At 30.9% G+C, this 19,862-nt stretch overlaps 6 protein-coding genes across 6 annotated transcripts; 2 read left to right on the plus strand and 4 right to left on the minus strand.

Moving 5' to 3' along the window:
* Window positions 1-3,406: 3,406 nt before the first annotated feature.
* Window positions 3,407-4,686, plus strand: LOC106436930. Its single transcript, XM_048749470.1, has 2 exons — window positions 3,407-4,126; window positions 4,421-4,686. Exons 1-2 carry the CDS (start codon window positions 3,521-3,523, stop codon window positions 4,481-4,483), a joined length of 669 nt encoding a protein of 222 aa, XP_048605427.1. The 5' UTR covers window positions 3,407-3,520; the 3' UTR covers window positions 4,484-4,686.
* A 312-nt stretch (window positions 4,687-4,998) lies between these two features.
* LOC106351941 (nascent polypeptide-associated complex subunit alpha-like protein 1) lies at window positions 4,999-6,322 on the minus strand. Its single transcript, XM_013791653.3, has 4 exons — window positions 6,188-6,322; window positions 5,910-5,985; window positions 5,592-5,722; window positions 4,999-5,517 (listed from the first exon to the last, which is right to left on the minus strand). The coding sequence occupies exons 1-4, from the start codon at window positions 6,242-6,244 to the stop codon at window positions 5,173-5,175; spliced, it is 609 nt and encodes a 202-aa protein (XP_013647107.1). The 5' UTR covers window positions 6,245-6,322; the 3' UTR covers window positions 4,999-5,172.
* Window positions 6,323-6,913: 591 nt separating this feature from the next.
* LOC106381538 (50S ribosomal protein L10, chloroplastic) lies at window positions 6,914-7,848 on the plus strand. The gene is given in 2 exon segments (XM_048749527.1): window positions 6,914-7,506; window positions 7,508-7,848. Coding segments are annotated over 2 exon segments (507 nt in total). The 5' UTR covers window positions 6,914-7,228; the 3' UTR covers window positions 7,737-7,848.
* A 334-nt stretch (window positions 7,849-8,182) lies between these two features.
* LOC106351928 (ankyrin repeat-containing protein ITN1) lies at window positions 8,183-12,043 on the minus strand. The gene is made up of 6 exons (XM_048749559.1): window positions 11,753-12,043; window positions 11,523-11,647; window positions 10,881-10,920; window positions 9,997-10,500; window positions 9,521-9,930; window positions 8,183-9,158 (listed from the first exon to the last, which is right to left on the minus strand). The coding sequence occupies exons 3-6, from the start codon at window positions 10,903-10,905 to the stop codon at window positions 8,328-8,330; spliced, it is 1,770 nt and encodes a 589-aa protein (XP_048605516.1). The 5' UTR covers window positions 10,906-10,920; window positions 11,523-11,647; window positions 11,753-12,043; the 3' UTR covers window positions 8,183-8,327.
* A 3,462-nt stretch (window positions 12,044-15,505) lies between these two features.
* On the minus strand, window positions 15,506-17,595 carry LOC125583087 (protein DOWN-REGULATED IN DIF1 11-like). The gene has a single exon (XM_048749650.1). The coding sequence runs from the start codon at window positions 17,561-17,563 to the stop codon at window positions 17,084-17,086; it is 480 nt and encodes a 159-aa protein (XP_048605607.1). The 5' UTR covers window positions 17,564-17,595; the 3' UTR covers window positions 15,506-17,083.
* Window positions 17,596-18,888: 1,293 nt separating this feature from the next.
* On the minus strand, window positions 18,889-19,399 carry LOC125583124 (protein DOWN-REGULATED IN DIF1 11-like). Its single transcript, XM_048749711.1, has one exon. The coding sequence runs from the start codon at window positions 19,385-19,387 to the stop codon at window positions 18,908-18,910; it is 480 nt and encodes a 159-aa protein (XP_048605668.1). The 5' UTR covers window positions 19,388-19,399; the 3' UTR covers window positions 18,889-18,907.
* Window positions 19,400-19,862: the final 463 nt, after the last annotated feature.

Genomic DNA, 19,862 nt, shown 5'->3' on the forward strand with positions numbered 1-19,862 from the left:
TCATCCTAAGAACCTACCATTAAAATGTTTCCTTCTGCTCGTCTATGGCAAGTTTGAAGACATATTTATCAAGAGGAATAAAATGTTCCGTATGTTTCTTTCTTTGGTAAGTTTTTTTGAAAACAAAAATTTATAGGCAAAATTGCCAAAACGGAACAAAAATTCAACATAGTTGTCTTTTGGTATAAAAACATCAATAAGTTTTCCCTTTAGTATATTTTTTTTCATAATCCCAAAACTAACCCTTGATAAATTAAATGAAGCAAATATATACATTTTAAAAGTATTTAAATATTAAAAATTGAATAAAAATAAAAATTTAAGTTAAAAAATATATAATTTTAATTCATCATTTTAGAAGGTATTAATAAAAATAATATATTTAACAAAATTGATATAAACAATTGAATTTAAAAAATATATATATATATATAAATACATTAATAAAAATAAATTAATTTTTAAAAAAAAATTAATTAACATAAAGAGCACAAAAAATTAATATTTATATTTTTTATAAATTGTACATTTAAATTTACAAAGAGATATTTCCAAAATATCGACTAGAAGTTTTTAGTCGATATTTAACAATGTTTAGTGCATGTTAACTATTTCATAAATTATTTAGATATCTTAAACTTTTATTAAATAAATGTGTTAATCATATGTGATAAATAATTTTATACTTTAAACAGTTATAATAAGCAACACTTATATACTAACATTTTTACGATGCTTATATACTTAAATTTAACTATTACTTTTAATATATAATGTTAATTAAAAATAAAATATAATCATGCATAGCATGGACAATAAAATTTATATATTCTCCGTGATATACACAATTGAATTTCAAATAATTCTATAAATAAATATTAATAAAAATAAAAATAAAAATAAATATACATATATAATTTTTAGTCTATATATGTTTGCAAATATATCAAAAAAACGTTGAATATATATATATATGTTTGTAAACATATAAAAAAATCAAAATATATGTTTGTAATGTTTTAGGCAAGCACATAGATTATAAATATTTTTAGAATATTTTTGTGACCAAATATACACGTTTTAGGAAGTTAGAGTATTTCAAATATTTTTAAAATATTTTTTAACTGAAATTTCCTAAATTTTTGCAAAAATCAAGTTTTCTTATCGGTAGAAAGCATTTTTTATACTGCGTAGAACGAAAAAAAAAATCTCATAAGCAAATTCTAGCTCATGTAACATCAAATTAATGTCTAGATTTCAATATATAATAAAAGTAGAAGTTGCATTCGACAAAAATGTAATTATCTTTACAATTAGTATAATTCACATTCTCCCTATTTAGAATTTTAAGTAATAGTAGATTATTCGTTCTAAAAAAAGTAGACGAACTTGTTTAATCTGGAATTCACTTTCAATTTATATAGTTTAAGAATTTTGAAATATTTCCTCAAATAGTATAAATATGAAAAATTATAATTATATTTTACTATTTTTAAAATGTTAAATTTCCAAAAGTGATTATTTCAATATAAAATATAATTCAGCATCAAATAAGGCAAACTAATAAATAAATAATTAAAACGGAAATGACTCAATATATATATATATATACTAAATACTTGGAAATTTAACAAAAAAGTAACTTAAATAAAATAAAATATACAGAATACACGATTTTTAACTTGCAAAAACACAAAATAAAATATACTATTCAAAATAAAATTTCAAAAAGTGTATTTTCAAAATAAATTAGAAATTAAAATCAAATGTATATTCTTTTATAATATCCAAATCAAAGAAATATAGGGTTAGAAGTGAATGAAGAATAACAATGAATGAAAACGAAAAACATCCGCGATGGAAATTAAATCATACAAGTTGAAGACAAAATCCGATAGAAAAAAAAATGTATCACATCAGAAAATACCAAATATACTAGAAAATAATTCCAAACTACATGATCAATTATTCTAATCATTAGTCTGATTCACCTAATATAACATATAAAATTTAAGAAGTTCTTTGTTGAGTTTTGTCGAAGAAAATATTTAGAGAACAATGTTTATAACATAAATTAAAAATAAAGAGCCTAAGAAAGCATGTCATATAAGTTAGTTAAGATTTTAAATAAAATTTATAACAAAGACTAACAATAATTAGCATAAAAGATAACATAAAAGAATAATAGAAGAAACAATCAATATGAATTATCAATATAAATATACTATCTAAGTATTATAATCAACAAACTAAAAACATACAAAATTACAAATTTTGAACATTTAGAAAAAAAGTCTCATGATTACAATTAATACGCTATCTAACACTTTTGTTATCTTATCGTCAGCATTTAGCAACTAGAAAAAAAAATTATCAAAATTATGTAATAGATTTCAAAAGATCTTAAAAATATTCATGTAAACTCCAAAACAAATAAATATTAACTATTATGCCAAAAAATAAATTATAATATATTGTAATACATTATAAAATCATACAAGCTTAACTACAATACAAATAATTTACTGAATCAAGTAGAAGATAAATCTAATGCTTTAGATTCTCAATATTATTAATTCAATAAATAAAAATGTTACATAACATTATTTAAATTCATTATATTTACTTTACTTTTTATATTATCTTACAAATTCTATTTAATATTAACTAAAGTTCATCAAAAATATTTATAGTGATTAAATTTTAAATCTAAATATTATATTATCACACATATATATATATAACAATTACACATTAATTGTAAAGTTTTTCTGATTATAAAGCAAAATTAGATATTATGCAGAGGGGGTCCTTATGCAGATAACTCAATCGTTTATGTTATTCAAATTAAATATATGTAAATTGTATGATAAAATATTATAATGTATTAACAGTTTACATGCATCAAGCAATTTATATAATATTAAAAGAAAAACAAGTTAGTTAAAAAAAATTAGGAATATGTTTATAAACATAATTATTACATTTATAAATATAAATAACTAAATAGTTGATAAGATGGTATAGTTATACATAAACATAAATAATAAAATCCGCAAATCATATTTCAAAAAAGAAATTATAAAAATCAATTAAATAATTAGTTTAAAAGTTATTATAAAACTAGTCGCGGATAAAATCCAGTAATTACCAAAACTGGACTGGATTTAACTACTTTCCAAATCATGTAAGGGCTTAGTTGAGTTTTTAAATCTAAGCTCGATTTAGGAAAGTATCGATCCTAACAAATACATTAACAAATGTAATCTAGTAAATATACGAAAATATTCATCTATTTCTTAAATTTTGAAATATTTCCTCAAATCGTATAATAAAGGCCTGATGACGTGACAGCACACGCATCTAGATTATTAGCCGTCCGATTATAAATATACGATCGATACATCCAAAGCTCAAACAGTGAAAGCGTTTAGGGCACGACGGGTACATGATATAAACATACACACTCGAGGACGATAACAAGAAAAAGATTCTCTCTCTCGCAACAAGAAGAAGCTCAATGGCTCCGACGATAAGAACCGTCGCAACCTACAACACTCACCAAGAACACACCGTTGATTTCTTCGGAAACGAGTTCACCGTCACCGTAACTCGCTTTTCCTCCGTCATCACCCGATGGATCAACAACGTCCAATACTACAACCGCTACTCCTCTCACCCTCTCGTCATCGGAGTCGGCGTTCAGTGGACACCGATTTATCTATGTGATAACTGTTACTACGCCGATCCTTACTACAACGCAGACCCGGAGGCAGACACTCTCCAGCTATGCGTGGGCACACGGTGCCTCGTCATCCAGCTGTCTCACTGCGACGATGTCCCCGACGAGCTACGCAGTTTTCTCACGGATCCGCAGACGGTTTACGTCGGTTTCTGGAACGGTCAAGACGCGGGGAAGCTGGCGAGGTCGAGACATGGGCTTGAGATCGAGGAGCTTCTTGATTTGAGGAACTATGTTCAAGATTCGGTAGGGTTTGGGATGAGTCGTTGTTCGTTTGAGGAGATGGTTGAGGAGTGTATGGGGTATCGAGGGGTGAGGCTTGATCGTGGGATTAGCATGAGTGATTGGAGTGCGTATGAGCTTGACCATGAGCAGATTCTTCAGGCTTCGGTGGATGCTTATGTTTGCTTTAAGCTTGGTGTCTTGGTTCGTCTATGGGAGTACTATGACTAGATGTTTATGTTTTCTTTCAGCTTGGTGTTGTTTTGGTTTTGTCTATGGTTTCATATAACAATGTTTGCAACGATCCTTGTGGATGGATGCTAACGCAATGTGATTTAGAGATTGTTTTAAAAATGGTTTTGTCAACTAACTTCACATATAACATGGTAGTAGATAGAATGTTTTAATATCATTAACGAAGAAATCGTTTTTGAGTATTATAATCTCGTTTCACAGGCTTCGGTGGATGCTTATGTTTGCTTTAAGCTTGGTGTTTGGGTTCGTCTATGGGAGTACTGATTAAAGATTCATTCAACGAATCTTTCTCTTGTTAGGAAGGAAAAAAAAACTGTTATTGGTTCGTAGTGTGACTTAAACTATGAGTGATGTTTATATTTTCTTTCAGCTTGGTGTTGTTTTGGTTTTGTCTATGGTTTCATATAACAACGTTTGCAATGATCCTTGTGGATGCTAACACAATGTGATTTAGAGTGTTTTAAAAACGGTTTTGTCAACTAACTTCACATATATATAATACGGTAGTAGATAGAATGTGTTAATATCATTAACGAAGAAATCGTTTTTGAGTATTATTATCTCGTTTTAGTTTCGTACAACTAAAATCTGATTACCTAACCAAACAGACTTGAGCATAAGGATATTTCTTCTTATGTAAATCATGTTATATGAATACTAACAGCTTCTCAAAATAACTGTTTTGTTTACAAATATTAATTTAATATATAGTGGTGTATTAGTCCATGAGTTACTTATTTGCCATATATCAGCTTTCAACTCCGTTAGGTAAGACGGTAAAGAGTAAATAGTCGATAATACTCAATTCAAACCAAACTGTATACTGAATCACTGATACAACACTGAACACACTTCAAGAACACATGGAAAACAAAAACTTGCGAAACCTTTTGAAAATCTCAGGGGACATATGACTCCAAGTTAAACCACATCTAAGCTGAAAAGATTTTGGTTTAGGTGGTAAGCTCCATGATAGCAGTGACAATATCTCCATCAGCAGACTTGAGAGCCTTCACAGCCTTTGGCCTAGTCACTCCTGCTTGCGTCATCACCAACTCAATATCCTTTGGCTCAACACCATCCTCGTCAACATCCTCATCATCATCCTGCACCACAGCGGCAGCGCTCGACGACGACTCACCCTTGATCACGTTGCTGAGATCCGGAGCCTTGAACTGCTCTGCGGCCTGCGACTGCATCTGCGAGCTCAAGTCTTCGATCTTGGCCTCTCCAAAGATGACGTAGGTGTCTGATGCTGGGCTCTTGAAGACATCGGGTTTAGAGATGACGAACATTATCTGTATCCCATAGCAATGTCCATCGTTAATACAGTATAAAGATTTAATGGGCAAAAAAGAAGAAGAAGACTAACGTTCTTGCTCTTTTTGACGGTGACACGGCTGACACCAGTGATGGGCTTCATCCCGAGCTTGAGCATGGCTTTACGACTCTTCTTCTCACTTCTGCTTTGTTTGGACTTGCCTCCTGCCTCTCCCTCTTGTCCTGTTTTCACCAATCACAACTCAGTATAATGAATCAACTAGAACACGAAGCTTCGCCAACAAGAAGTCTCGATGCATATGATTCTTCATACACTACAGTTAGGTTTTTTTTTTTTTTTAATTATAAATCAATCTTCCCCAAATCTAAAACTAACATAGGAGCTGTATTTTGTTAACATAGGGCTTACCCTCCGCATCATCATCATCATCGTCGGAGTCATCCTCATCGTTGTCATCAGCGTCCTCAACTTCAGGCTTATCAAGCTACACACATCAGTCCAAAGACCAAACAAATCAGACATTTGCAATGCTGAAGTGATTTGAAAACCGATTATTTAACAAATAGGATTCAGATCTAAAGCTGCATAGCTCTAATATTTACATATACGAAGCAAAACACTTAAGATCTGAGGTGAGTCTAGTTACAGATAGTAGAAAGAGAGAGTGAGAAGATAAGAAAAATTACATCGATCTTCTGTTCTTCCAATTTGGCGGCGAGGATCTCTTTCTCTTCGGTAGTCATGGTGATCTGTGTATCGAAGTTTAGAGAGAGAGAGAGATGAAGATTCGTGAAACTGTGCCGAAACCTTAAAACCCTAGAAGAAGAAGAGACCACGTCCAACTTTTAATTTGAATTTGGGCTTTGGGCTTTGGGCTTTGGGCTTTGGGCCTAATTGTATCTTCTTCTCTCCTCACCAGGATTGATAGATTCCATTGCTCTATGTTCGTTACATTATGTTAGGCATGGGCATAAAATCCATGATCCGAAATCCGAACCGAACCGAAAAATCCGATCTATACCCAGTTCGAAATATAAAAAATATCTGAATAGATCCCGTAAAGTAGTACAAAGTATATCCAAACCTGAAGTGTTATTAACCGAACTTGAATGGGTAATTCGAAAAAACCAAAAAATCCAAAAAAATATCCGAAAAAAACGTTTTGAATGTTCAAACTAATATACAATATAATTATATAAAACATGAATATATACTTCAAATATTCAATTTCATATTTATATCAAGTATCTAACAATAAGTATTTAAAATTTAAATAACTACTTTAAATACTTAATTATATATACATAAGTATATATTTCTTATGTTTTGCTTTTAAATTTTAGATTTTATTTCAGGAATATCGGAACTCATCCGATATAACCCGAATCCGAATGATATATGGTTATTTTATGGGTTCTATGATGTGATACAAAACCGATCCGAACCCGATCCGTACTTACAAATTTACTAGAATGGAACCTACGAAGTGTTATAAAAAAGAACTGAAATCCGAAAATCCGACCTGAAGATCCATTCTGTTATCTTTTCGGATTTAAATTTACATTCTGTTATGCTCTTCATAGATTGGTTTTACAATGACTAAACCAAAGATTTAAATTTACATTCTAAACCACGATTAAACCGATACGACCACTGGGTAAAACCTCTTAGAGAAGGAACCCTATAGCTGAATCTCATTTCGAATCTCGATCGCAACCTTTCTAGCAATGTCCAGCCTTCGAAGAGCTCTCCTCGTGGCGGGGAAAACGAAGATCAACCTCCAGAACTGCCATTTCATCACCGGAATCAACTACAACGGCCTCACCGTGAAGCAGCTACAAGAGCTCCGAGGGATCCTCCGCGAAAACAGCAACACGAAGCTCCTCGTCGCGAAGAACACTCTCGTCTTCAAGGCCCTGGAAGGAACCAAGTGGGAGTCTCTGAAGCCGTGTATGAAAGGTATGAACGCGTGGATCTTCGTGCAGACCGAAGACGTCCCCCCGGCTTACGTTCGTCCGTTTCCAGAAGGAGAAGAAGTTGTTCGATAATAACTTGGGAGGTGCTGTGTTCGAGGAGAAGCTGTATGGTCCGAAGGATTATAAGGTTATTGAAACGATGTCGTTTCGGGAAGATGTGTATGGTGTGATGTTTGGTGCGTTGCATTGGCCGGGGTTGGATCTCGTTAACACGTTGCAAGCACCATCTGCGTTGGAGAATGAGAGTGCCGCTGCATAGAGTAGTTTTCTCAATTTGTTATATCGAAATGTTTTAAATTTATCGTTTGTGTTTGTTCTTCCGGATTAAAGATATGATATTTTTATGAAAATAAATTCAAACTTCAGTTTCAGACCATGTTTTGTTACAATTGGATTGAGTTTTTTTAGACCATCTCCAATGGCTTACTCTATTTTTTTACTCTAAAATAGAGTAACTTTATAGTAGAATTTGAGTTTGTTCAAATGGTTTTTTATTTTAGAGTAGAAAATAGAGTGATGAACAAAAAAAACAAATTACTCTATATTAATATTGAGTAAACCTATTTTTCACTCTATTATAGAGTGAGAAATAAAATACCATTAGAGCATTTTTTACTTTTAACTCTATTTTAGAGTAAAAAATAGTCTGGGGGTTGGAGATGCTCTTACGAGTAATAAAAGTACACCAATGCTGATGCTCCTCAGTTTCTAAATAATACAATGGTTAACTTAGTTTTTGAATATAATGAGTTGACCAGTGTTACAGAGTTGTGACAGTTGTGTTTGCCTATTGTCACAAGATTCTCTAGTCTAGCTCTCTTCACCAAATATATTTACATGATTATTGATCTTAGATTGCGAAAATTGGATCGACTTCAGAGTTTGAGTGATCTGAATGATGCCAAGAGTTGGAACCGCTCCTACGCGCACTCTTGATCCTCTTCCTCATTGACCTCACCCTCTTCGACTTCACCACATAATAAGTCATGGTCCCAAGAACACCAGCCATTATCACACCACCAACCACAGTCACAAGCTCTGCCGCCCACTCGTTCTTACGCCCAACCACTATATAAGACGATGCAAGAAACGCCACAGATGTACACATAGATGCCAACCACATCAGTTTGTTGATCACCTCCACTACCCTCTTCTCAGCTTTTGTCTCCCCCCTCACCAACGTGATCTGTACCACCACGACGGCCAGAGAAGTAAACAAGGCTATTGCGTTGAAGATAAAGAAGATCTTGAACGATGCTCGTCCCACCACCACTGCTGACCCGTCGTTGTTGTCTCCTCCCGGCACTGTGAAGATAGCGGCAAAAGCTACGGTTGCAAAGAGCACAGCCACAACGGTTACTGAGTTGGTTGCATTGTTGATCCCTTCTCTGTGGAGTTTCCTGAGCTCTTTTGAAATGTTGTGAACGTTTTTGTTAGTCCTTTTGGTCTGTTCCAGCTGGATATGAACATCGTTCTTGATTTGTGTGACGGTGCTTCTCAGCTCGTCTCTTGGCTGGTTCAGCTCATTTGCCCTGAGAGCTCCACAGCGAGCAAGAGACTCTTTTATGTATGAAGATTCTTCTGAGAGTGGAAGCCCCTCTGCAATGTCAAGTGCTGTCTTGCGTTCTCGGGTTAAAGCATTGGCGTTGGTATCAGGCAGTGACAATAACAGTTCCACAATCTGCAAGAATATGCCAATATGTGAAACATTCAACCAAAGATATTGAAATGAATTCACACTCTCTAGATTTTGAACCGAACCAAAATTTGGTTTTCAGTTTGCCAATCGGTTATCTCGGTTTTCTTTTAAAATAAATTATAACCAAACCAACCGTACCAAAATCCCAAACCGAAATAACCAAACTAACCGAATTCACCCAAAACTAACTGAACTTATCCAAATTTTTAACAAAATAAAACCAAAATCTAACTGAAATTAAAAACTTTGGTAGAATTTTCAAAAACCGAACTAACAGAATACCAAACTGAACTTTATTTCGGGTTGATTTAGTAAGAGTTATGTTGAACAACCCACATGCATACCTCTGCTCGTTTTTTCCTTGTGGCGACATGTAACGCCGTGTTACAAGACTTGTCTGGAAGCATAACAATGGCAGGATCTGCATCCAACAGCAGTTTCACCACCTCTGAGCTCTGTCCTTTTACAGCCATGTGAAGCGCAGTTTGTCCTTTTTTATCAACCCTTCTCGCTAGGTGAGAATCTTTAGCTAGCAAAGCTTTTATAACATCAACATGCCCTTGCCTTGCAGCTAGATGCAACGCATTCTTATGGTTAGACCGAGAAATTTCAAGCAAGTTCCCAGCTTTTGATAAAAGCTGGTTCACAACTTCTGTATGTCCTCTCATAGCCGCAGACACAAGCGGAGTTGCATTCGATGGACCAAATGTATGGCTAAGCGTCGAATCATGATCTAGTAAAACCTCAACAATAGCTGCAAGAAACAAACCATACATCATTCACAAGAAGAAACAAAGAGTAAAGCTTTGTGATGCCTTACCATGATGACCTTGTATGGCAGCAATGTGAAGAGGATCATAACCAGAACGGTTCTTCTTAGCAATACTCTCTCTACTCGAATACTTCAACAGCTCTTTGACAACATCAAGATGTCCTTTATCAGCAGCAGTGAAGAGCGCGGTCTCGCCTAACTCATTCACCTCATTCACAATCGAAGCCCTGATCTCAGCAACTTCAGCGTCAAACTCTTCCCCGCTCAGAGTCCCTTCCATCTGAGAGTTAATATCCTTGAGAATCTGCTGCACACCCGACAAATCACCACGCTGAGCCGCTAAGTGAAGCTCAGTGTCGTTGTGGCGACCTGTGACTTGCTTCACGTACTTTTTCTTCCCAGCTTGGTCCATCCTCTTGCCTGAGTTAGACAGAACCAAAGCTGGTGCAGTTGCTGTTGCGGACGGTGAAGGTGTTGGTGAAGGATCTAACATAGCGGTTTGAGACTCACTAGACTGTAGAACCATTCCACCTTTCTCCATATCTTTTTCTCCTGAAAAATTCAAACATCAATTCAACTACATAGATCTGGAATATTACACACATGTGTATGTAACTATGTGAATTTATGATATAATCATTTTGGATTAAATAAAAATAGTACGAATTTTGATAAGTGAAGAAGCATATGGGTGGTTCGGTAATTAACAGACAAGACAAGGGACCATGAAGATCAACATGTCTAAAAAACGGTTGTGTTATTCTTTTCCGACAATCACGCAAAATAATCAATCAACTACTAAAGTTGTAGGAGAATAATCTTTGATGCTGCCTAAAACTCTTTCGAGCTAAAAAAAAATCAAATGCAATAACAAAAAATCTAGATCGTATTGGAAAAGTCGTCCAGAGATGTGTAAAGTCAAAGTTGGTTACCATCTGCAAAGGATGAGGCAGCCATGGGTGAAGCTCAGAGCTACAAGAGAGACAAGAGAGGAAGATGATTTATGTTAGCTGGTGTTTTGTGTTGAGATGGGTAATTGGGGAGAGAAAGAGAAAGAGAAAGAGAGAGAGAGAGCCTAAAATATTTAGATGGTAAAGTGAGACTCATCCCCCATTTACTAAAATATTTGCTTCTTTTTTAATAGTAAACATGTTTATTTTATAGTATTTAATTTTCATATTTGTGTTTTTTAATTCTATAACATAATCATGACTATTGATCTATTCTAACATGTCCTTTCAAAGGATGGGATTAAAATTTGATTAAAAATTAAAATTTGGTTTAATTGAGTGGACGGACCTGATCATTGACTTATTTACAATGCTAAATCAATGTTCGGTACAATTTTCAAAACATTGATTATTTATTTTATTAATAGATCATGAAAAGTAACCGACAAATCACCTTCTCTAATCTGGAATAAATCTTTACAAATATTTGGATCTGAGTTTTAATATGATGTTAGTGTTTTTAAAATGTTTGAATTCGAATTGATCATTCGACATAAAATTTAAATTCTCAAAAACTTTTGAAATTCTAAAAAAAGGAACTTAAAAAAAATGAAGAGAATGTACCCTCAAGACGAAATATAACGCAAGAATCCATTAATGTAGATCGGAAGTAAACAAAGAATAAAAGCTTAAAGGGAGAAGCTTTCCGGCATCTGATAAACTCCTTCGGTGGTGCTGTATTGCTCGACCTTCAAGTCAGCAAGGAGTCGTAGGAGTTTGCCATTATGATATTTGGATTAATATGAGTGCAAGGAAATGATATGATATAATGAAATATATGGATACAAACTCACCTCTTTATAGATGCAAAGTCAGAGAACGGAAGATAGTGAATGAAGGATGCATTGAATGAAGAATCATGGAAAAAGGAGTTAAGAAGGCTGTTAATGACACCGATTGAATGGAGTCCGTAACGGTTCCAATTTCCCTTTGACGGCGAGAAGAAAGCCAAACGAATCGAAGCGAACGGCAGCTCGCACCAGAGATTGGATGTGAATATTCATCTCCCATAACTCTTTCGAAACTTCGTGGTCGGTGAAAAAATTCAGAAACTGAAGAACATCATGAACCCTAAAAATCGATTATAGAAGATGAAGACGTTTCGAGCACACTTAGTTATTTTCGTGATGGGCTTTATAAATTAAAACACAGATACATAATATAAAACAGAAGCCCAAACGAATTGCAAACCAAAGTTAATGAAACGATGAGTTTCATATACGGGACACGTGTTACATAGGTATAAACAGACTTATCTAGGTGGCATCCTATGTGGAGGAAGGAGAAGAGAGTAAACTGTGTTTTATAGTAATAGATTTTCTAATTTTTTTTTAATTTATTAGAATGGAAACTTGTGGTTAATTAAGTTAGAGATGGGCTTTTAGTAAATTTGCTTCTATCCCATTTTAGTCTAGTAATTAAAATTTATTATGAGTCATTCTAGTCATTCTTAGATCAATTAGAGTCATTCCAAGTAATTTTTCTTTATGATATTTGCTTCTTTTCGGTAATTAACTAAAATATTTGTTTCTTTTCTTAACTTTTCTATTTTATTATATTACACAAATCTCAAGCTTTGTATATTTTCATGGAATTGCCCTTTACCATTAGACAATGAGAGTATACTTGCTCAACCGCCATCATGCTATGATTATAGTATGATAAGTTTTTGCAAACTTTCCATGTATTTTATTCTATTAGAAAAATAGAAAACTGATTTACAACTTGTTTGTATTTATAATTGCCATGATCCATGATCATAGCGTTCCACTTTTATTTCTTATATTTTTTTTTGAACATTTGATGTACTAAAGTTACCAACTGATTAGTAGTCAACTGATTAAAATATCCCCTCTTAAGTTTTTGAGCTAATTTGATAAAAAAACAAAGGAAGAATGTGAAATTAAATAAATGCCAAGAACAGTAAAACTTAAAAAAAAATAGTGGTTAGTCTAAAGAAAATTGACCTTACTATCCATTTTGTCATGAACATCCCCTAAACTATATTTGCGAAGTGATTTTGTCACATGTCTTTTCTACAATCAATTTCAGAAAATAAATATGACATGGTTACTGAAATTGATGATATGTCTTATAGCTTAATATGACATGGACAATTGCATTTAATGTTAATTTATATTTTTGGTACTTTTAAAAATATGGTAATAACTCATATATTACATTTAATGTCAATTTATATTTTTGGAATTTTTTTTAGAATATGGGAATAACTCATAAATCATCATTAAAATAAATATATTCAAATATGTTATTATAAATTTCGAAATATAATTTAATTATATATTTTAAATTACAGAATTTTATTACTAAAATTTTCAAAAATGTATACAATTGTTTTAGAAAATTATAAAAATTTAATCATAAAATCATTATTTTCTTATATATCTACAAATTTTATAAAAATTGTTTAATTTTAATTTTGGGTAATTATGCAACTTTTACAAATTTATTTAATATATTTAATTAAAATAAATAGATAGAAAAATCTATCTAAGATTATAATTTCAAATATATACATGCATATTCTTAAATATAACTTTTATGTTTAATTAAATCAAATTTATATTAAAATATTGATACGAAAAAGAAAATTTACAATATTAATAAAATTTATTTTAAAATATAATTTATATTTATCTGTTAAAAAATATTTTAAATTTTTTTACTGCACATGGTGCAGGAAGACACCTAGTGTGTCTAATGCTACGAGTAGGTTTGCAGCAGTAGGATTTTGTAAATATATTTAAGATTTGGCAGGTTATATATTTACAATATTTAGAACATTATGTAGACATTTTGATTAAAAAAAAATTATGTAGACGTACATAAAAACATAAAACTAAATAAAAATTCTATTTTTTCTTTCATCATTGTCGTCTTATTCATTTTCTTTTTTCTTCCTCTGCCCTTTTTACAATTCTTGTAATGAATTCAAACAAATTAACCAAATATGAGTGGTCTTCACATGCTAAATCTTTTCAATGTGTGATTTGTCTGTTTTGGCCAAACTGTTCCAAATTTAAAACATTCAAAAGTTGAATCAGATATTGTACAGATTTTGATTCATGGGGTTGTTCACTTCACTAGCCCTTGCATGATTCTTCCTAAGTTCGAAGAGTGCATAGCCCAACGATCATTTGTAGCCAAAAAGTAATTATTTTGTTATTTAGATATGTGAATATGTTACAAAAAAAAGATATGTAAATATAATATTAGCCAGCCAACAATTTTGTTATCCACACTACAATATATATTAGCCGTGTATGTGATTGTTATTTATTTAGCTAGCTATGCAAAATGTCACATTTTTCAGTCGCATGTGCATCAAGAAGCTTGTGAAAAGCAATATCGCCAATGCAGACTTTAAATTTAGGTTGTGGTAATTTTGAAGAAATGCGAAATACTTTCACTGCCGAAGAAGATGAGTGATGGTGATGTTCGTCATGAGAGATAGTGATGATGTCATTTCTCCACGAATATCATGGATCTCTTTTTAAAGAATACACATGTATTCACTTGATTTTGTTGACGATGTTTAATCTTAGAACTGAGCTTTCTCTTCGTAACATTGTCAACTCTAATATTTATTTGGGCTTATTGTCAAGTTATGACAAAACCATAAAATATTAGCCGCCAATATTCATAAAATATTAGCCGCCAATATTTTTTTTTGTTCTAGGTACAATATATATTAACCGGATATACTATTTAGTATACTAGTCTTGAATATGTGTAAAACATTCAGAAATTTAATGAGATAGATAGATTGTCATAAGTTATTAAATATGCTAGCCATTTGAAAATGAATCTCAAAACCTAATTAAATGATACATGCAAACATATATATGATCAAGTTGTTATATGTTTTAAATACATTAGAAGGCTAACACTAAGTTGTTATATGGTATTAAATATGTTAGCGGGCTAACATCGGATATCACAAACTAATTCATAGATATATCCCACGGGAAATTGACCAATTCCTACATCAACAAGGACCAACGGTCCCGATCAATATATAAACATGTTATATGTGCAAAAACATACATCAACTAGTACAAAATTTAATTTTCATATATGAACTTTCAAAATTTGGTATTATCATACATTGAACTAATTTCTGTTAGTCAAACGTTGAGTTGTCGTTAACCAATAATAGAAAATCAGCTAATTCATACATCAACATGGACCAGTAGTTCAGATCAATACATAAACATTTCACCTGTATAAAAACATACATCAACTAATGTAAAATTTAAATTCAATACATGAATTTTTGAAATCTAGTTTTAATATACAATAAAACTTGACATTTACCTATTTCCACTAGTCAAACAATATAGAAGATAAATTGTCTGTCACGTGTTGATTAAGTAAGGTTTTTATTATATTATGTGGTAATTAAACTGTATTACGTGGTAACTAAACTGAATTACGTGGTAATTGAATGAGAAAAATAAATCATGTAGGTCAAATGATTTCTTTCTTGTGTAATTCCTTAGTTAGTTTTTCACTTTAATTTTTTTCTTCAACTTTTTCGACAAGAAAAAACACTAACACCGAGAAAACAAAAGAAGACAAAATTGAACAAAGAGAAAAGAGAATGTATTCGATAAGCTAAACATTCTCGTTTCTCTCTGTCAATTCCTACCTACTACGGTTTAATTATTACATAATACAATAAAAACTTCACTTAATCAACACGTGACAAACAATTTATTTTCGGTATTATTTGACTAGTGAAATTAGGTAAATCTATTTTATTAAATTTAAGTACAAAATAAAACTAACATTATTTTTAACAGATTTATTAAATCATTTCTTTCCTTATTTTCACTCAACTTAAATACTTTATTAATTGCATTTTTTCCAAATAATTTGACAGCATGTCTTATAGAAATATAAAACATAACTTACCCATATTTAAGTGTGTTATTATATTTTTTATATTCTTTTTTCATACTTCTTAAATACTTCATTAATTATATTTATCATAATTATTTGACAACTTTTATTTTACGTGTTAACCAAAATAATTCGATATGTTTGAATGAATTTTCTCCATCCGCGACAAGAATTCAAACCAGTTAACAAAAAAAACTTTTTATTTCTTAACATAATCAGTTATATATGGATATCAGGTATACAGTTGGGTATGGATTGGTTCTTTTGGATATCGATTTTTTTGGGTTTTGACATTATGCTTTGTTCGGATATTATAAATTTTCGGGTGTGATTTGAATATGATCTTTCCAGATCCGGGTGGGTTCGGTTTTAATGTGTAGGAACAAAACAATGAACAAAAAATTATATATTTAAAAATGTCATTAACAATTTTATAAAAAAGTAACAACAAATATCCACATGGACGCGCATGTCAAGCTTTAGTGTATGTTCAAACCATATTTCGAAAGTTCATGTATTGAATTTAAATTTTGTATTAGTTGATGTGTGTTTTTATAAAAGTGAAATGTTTATGTATTGATCCGAACCATTGGTCCCTGTTGATGTATGAATTAGACATTTTCTGTTATTGACTAACGACAACTCAACGTTTGACTAATGAAAATTAGGTCTGTGTATGATAAAACCAAATTTTGAACGTTCAAGTTTGAAAATTAAATTTTGTATTAGTTGATGTATGTTTTTGCACAGGTAACATGTTATGTACTGATCAGGACCGCTGGCCCTTGTTGATGTAGGATCTTAAAAATGAGATTAACATTTTTGTTTCACCAAAAAATGAAAGTTCCATATTGTATTTTTTCCTTATAGCGTTCTCTCACTATTTATTTGTTTTTATAAATTTACTTGATTTTCAAACAACATAAGTTGTTCGATTTACAAAGAAAAAAATATACGATTTTGTTTAACAAGATTCATGTGCAATTAAATTTTATGTTAAATAGACTAAAAACTATGCTTGACAAACACTAGTTAGAACAACCCAAGATATCACATTAGATTTTTTTATATACAATATTAGAGTTAGGAAAATGAATAAGTAATGAAAAGTTGATTTTATTTATATAGTTAGAATATTATAACAAACCATTTTTTTCATATTACATCATATAATAAAACAAAATATTCAATCAAGATAACTAAATCGTGAAATCATCAGATGATGAAGGACTTTCAACTTCTGCAGAACATCTGTTCCAAACCTCATTAATTTTAAACGAAACTTGAGAAGCAAAGCGTTTGAGTTGATAAAATTGAAACATCAATTTATTAGTCTCGATGAAGCATTGTTTTCCAGCTCTTACTACCTTCAGACAACACTCTCTTGAAACAGGTTCATTTGTAAGAATCTCTTTAATAACATAAAGACCACATTTCCCGATGGGTTCCATCTTGTCCATGCAGGTTTCGACATACATTTTGTATTTTGGTGGGATGATCTCTAGCATATAAATATTGTAATCTTGCGAAGCCGGTGATATCACATCCAATGTATCAAACTCGCGACCTTGATTGACCAGTGGTTCAACGTCAACATCTTCTTGACCAGAACTTGGGTACGCATATGATACTAAAATGGTCATTATGAAAAATGCCATGAAAATTTTCTTACTCTCCATTCTTTATAATTACTTTTTAACTTCTTCTTTGAATTGTTTTGTTTTTCCAACTACCATGATTTATAAGTGTATATATATAGTAGTCAGGTGGTTTTGAATGTTATTGATGATGTTTTGTATTAATTAATAAAATAACATTTTTAGTTGTTTTGCAAAACTATAATTTCTTTATTAATTTAGTTAGCTCTGAGAGTAACATTTTTAAATTTATTTTTATGTTTCAGGCATTGATTGTTAATTAAATACTCACTACGTTTGTCATTAAAGTTTTTTCATACAAATTAAGAAAATGAATAATTTTGGTTTTATCCTTATTAAATACTCCTATAATATTTTGTTTGAATTTATTAACTAATGAACTAAAAATAAGAGCAAAATGAAAATTATGTTTAAATATGTATGAAAATCGTATAAAGACATATAAAAAAAAATTACATTTAATATGAAACATAGGAAGTAATTTTCACTTAAGTAAAAAACTGAACCTAATTGAAATTTGGATCTATGTTTCTTGAAATAATTACATGGTCTAAATATAGTGATGACTTTGCTAAACCAAAAAAGATTTATAGATGAAGTATATATGCTTTTTGCAAGGAATTATAAAGAGCTATATCTAGTCTTGTCACATATACATTTATGATTAAGTATAAAATCTTTTGAATTGTTCAAACATGATGCTCTTTTCATATAGAATATTAGGGCATTAAGCATAAGCGTATTGTACCTTTGATCAAGTAATTGTTCCTCTGATCAGTCTTCTCATGAGAATCTATATTTTTATCCTGTGAACACAAAGATGATTTCATTCTATATGTGGATTATTACAAAATAAGAGATGATATATACCTTGAAAAATCAAAGAATTTATATATTTTGTGGAAATCATTGTAAAAGTGATATAGATAATTAATTCACAAATCTCTATAAAGAATTTTCATATTAGGTCATTGCTAGGATCTCATTTTTGTTTCACGAAAAATGAAAGTTACATATTGTATTTTTTTCCTTATAGCGTTCTCTCACTATTTATTTGTTTTTATAAATTTACTTGATATTCAAACAACATAATTTATTCAATTTACAAAGAAAGATATATACGATTTTGTTTAACAAGATTCATGTGCAATTAAATTTTATGTTAAATAGACTAAAAACTATGCTTGACAAACACTAGTTAGAACAACCCAAGATATCACATTAGATTTTTTTTATATACAATATTAGAGTTAGGAAAATGAATAAGTAATGAAAAGTTGATTTTATTTATATAGTTAGAATATTATAACAAACCATTATTTCATATTACATCATATAATAAAACAAAATATTCAATCAAGATAACTAAATCGTGAAATCATCAGATGATGAAGGACTTTCAACTTTTGCAGAACATCTGTTCCAAACCTCATTAATTTTGAAAGAAACTTGAGAAGCAAAGCGTTTGAGTTGATAAAATTGAAACATCAACTTATTAGTCTCGATGAAGCATTGTTTTCCAGCTCTTACTACCTTCAGACAACACTCTCTTGAAACATGTTCATTTGTAAGAATCTCTTTAATAACATAGAGACCACATTTTCCAATGGGTTCCATCTTGTCCATGCAGGTTTCGACATACATTTTGTATTTTGGTGGGATGATCTCTAGCATATAAATATTGTAATCTTGCGAAGCCGGTGATATCACATCCAATGTATCAAACTCGCGACCTGGATTGACCAGTGGTTCAACGGCAACATCTTCTTGACCAGAACTTGGGTACGCATATGATACTAAAGTGGTCATTATGAAAAATGCCATGAAAATTGTCTTAATCTCCATTCTTTATAATTACTTTGTAACTTCTTCTTTGAATTGTTCTGTTTTTCCAACTACCATGATTTATAAGTGTATATATATAGTAGTCAGGTGGTTTTGAATGTCATTGATGATGTTTTGTATTAATTAATAAAATAACATTTTTAGTTGTTTTGCAAAACCATAATTTCTTTATTAATTTAGTTAGCTCTAAGAGTAACATATTTAAATTGATTTCTATGTTTCAAGCATTGATTGTTAATTAAATACTCACTACTTTTGTCATTAAAGTTTTTGCATACAAATTAAGAAAATTGGTCATTTTGGTTTTATCCTTATTAAATACTCCTATAATATTTTGTTTGAATTTATTAACTAATGAACTAAAAATAAGAGCAAAATGAAAATTATGTTTAAATATGTATGAAAATCGTATAAAGACATATAAAAAAACAAAATTACATTAAATATGAAACATAGGAAGTAATTTTCACTTAAG

This window comes from Brassica napus, chromosome A1 (genome assembly GCF_020379485.1).
Source record: "Brassica napus cultivar Da-Ae chromosome A1, Da-Ae, whole genome shotgun sequence".
NCBI lineage: Eukaryota > Viridiplantae > Streptophyta > Magnoliopsida > Brassicales > Brassicaceae > Brassica > Brassica napus.

Coding starts and splice junctions, on each gene's coding strand:
- LOC106436930 (XM_048749470.1), top strand. CDS start 3,521: ATGGCTCCGACGATAAGAACCGTCGCAACCTACAACACTCACCAAGAA. Junction 4,127..4,420: donor ACCATGAGCAGATTCTTCAG/GCTTCGGTGGAT, acceptor CTCGTTTCACAG/GCTTCGGTGGATGCTTATGT.
- LOC106351941 (XM_013791653.3), bottom strand. CDS start 6,244: ATGACTACCGAAGAGAAAGAGATCCTCGCCGCCAAATTGGAAGAACAG. Junction 5,986..6,187: donor TGGAAGAACAGAAGATCGAT/GTAATTTTTCTT, acceptor TGATGTGTGTAG/CTTGATAAGCCTGAAGTTGA. Junction 5,518..5,591: donor CCGTCAAAAAGAGCAAGAAC/GTTAGTCTTCTT, acceptor TATGGGATACAG/ATAATGTTCGTCATCTCTAA.
- LOC106351928 (XM_048749559.1), bottom strand. CDS start 10,905: ATGGCTGCCTCATCCTTTGCAGATG. Junction 9,931..9,996: donor TGCCATACAAGGTCATCATG/GTAAGGCATCAC, acceptor TGTTTCTTGCAG/CTATTGTTGAGGTTTTACTA. Junction 9,159..9,520: donor CAAGGAAAAAACGAGCAGAG/GTATGCATGTGG, acceptor ATATTCTTGCAG/ATTGTGGAACTGTTATTGTC.
- LOC125583087 (XM_048749650.1), bottom strand. CDS start 17,563: ATGGAGAGTAAGAAAATTTTCATGGCATTTTTCATAATGACCATTTTA.
- LOC125583124 (XM_048749711.1), bottom strand. CDS start 19,387: ATGGAGATTAAGACAATTTTCATGGCATTTTTCATAATGACCACTTTA.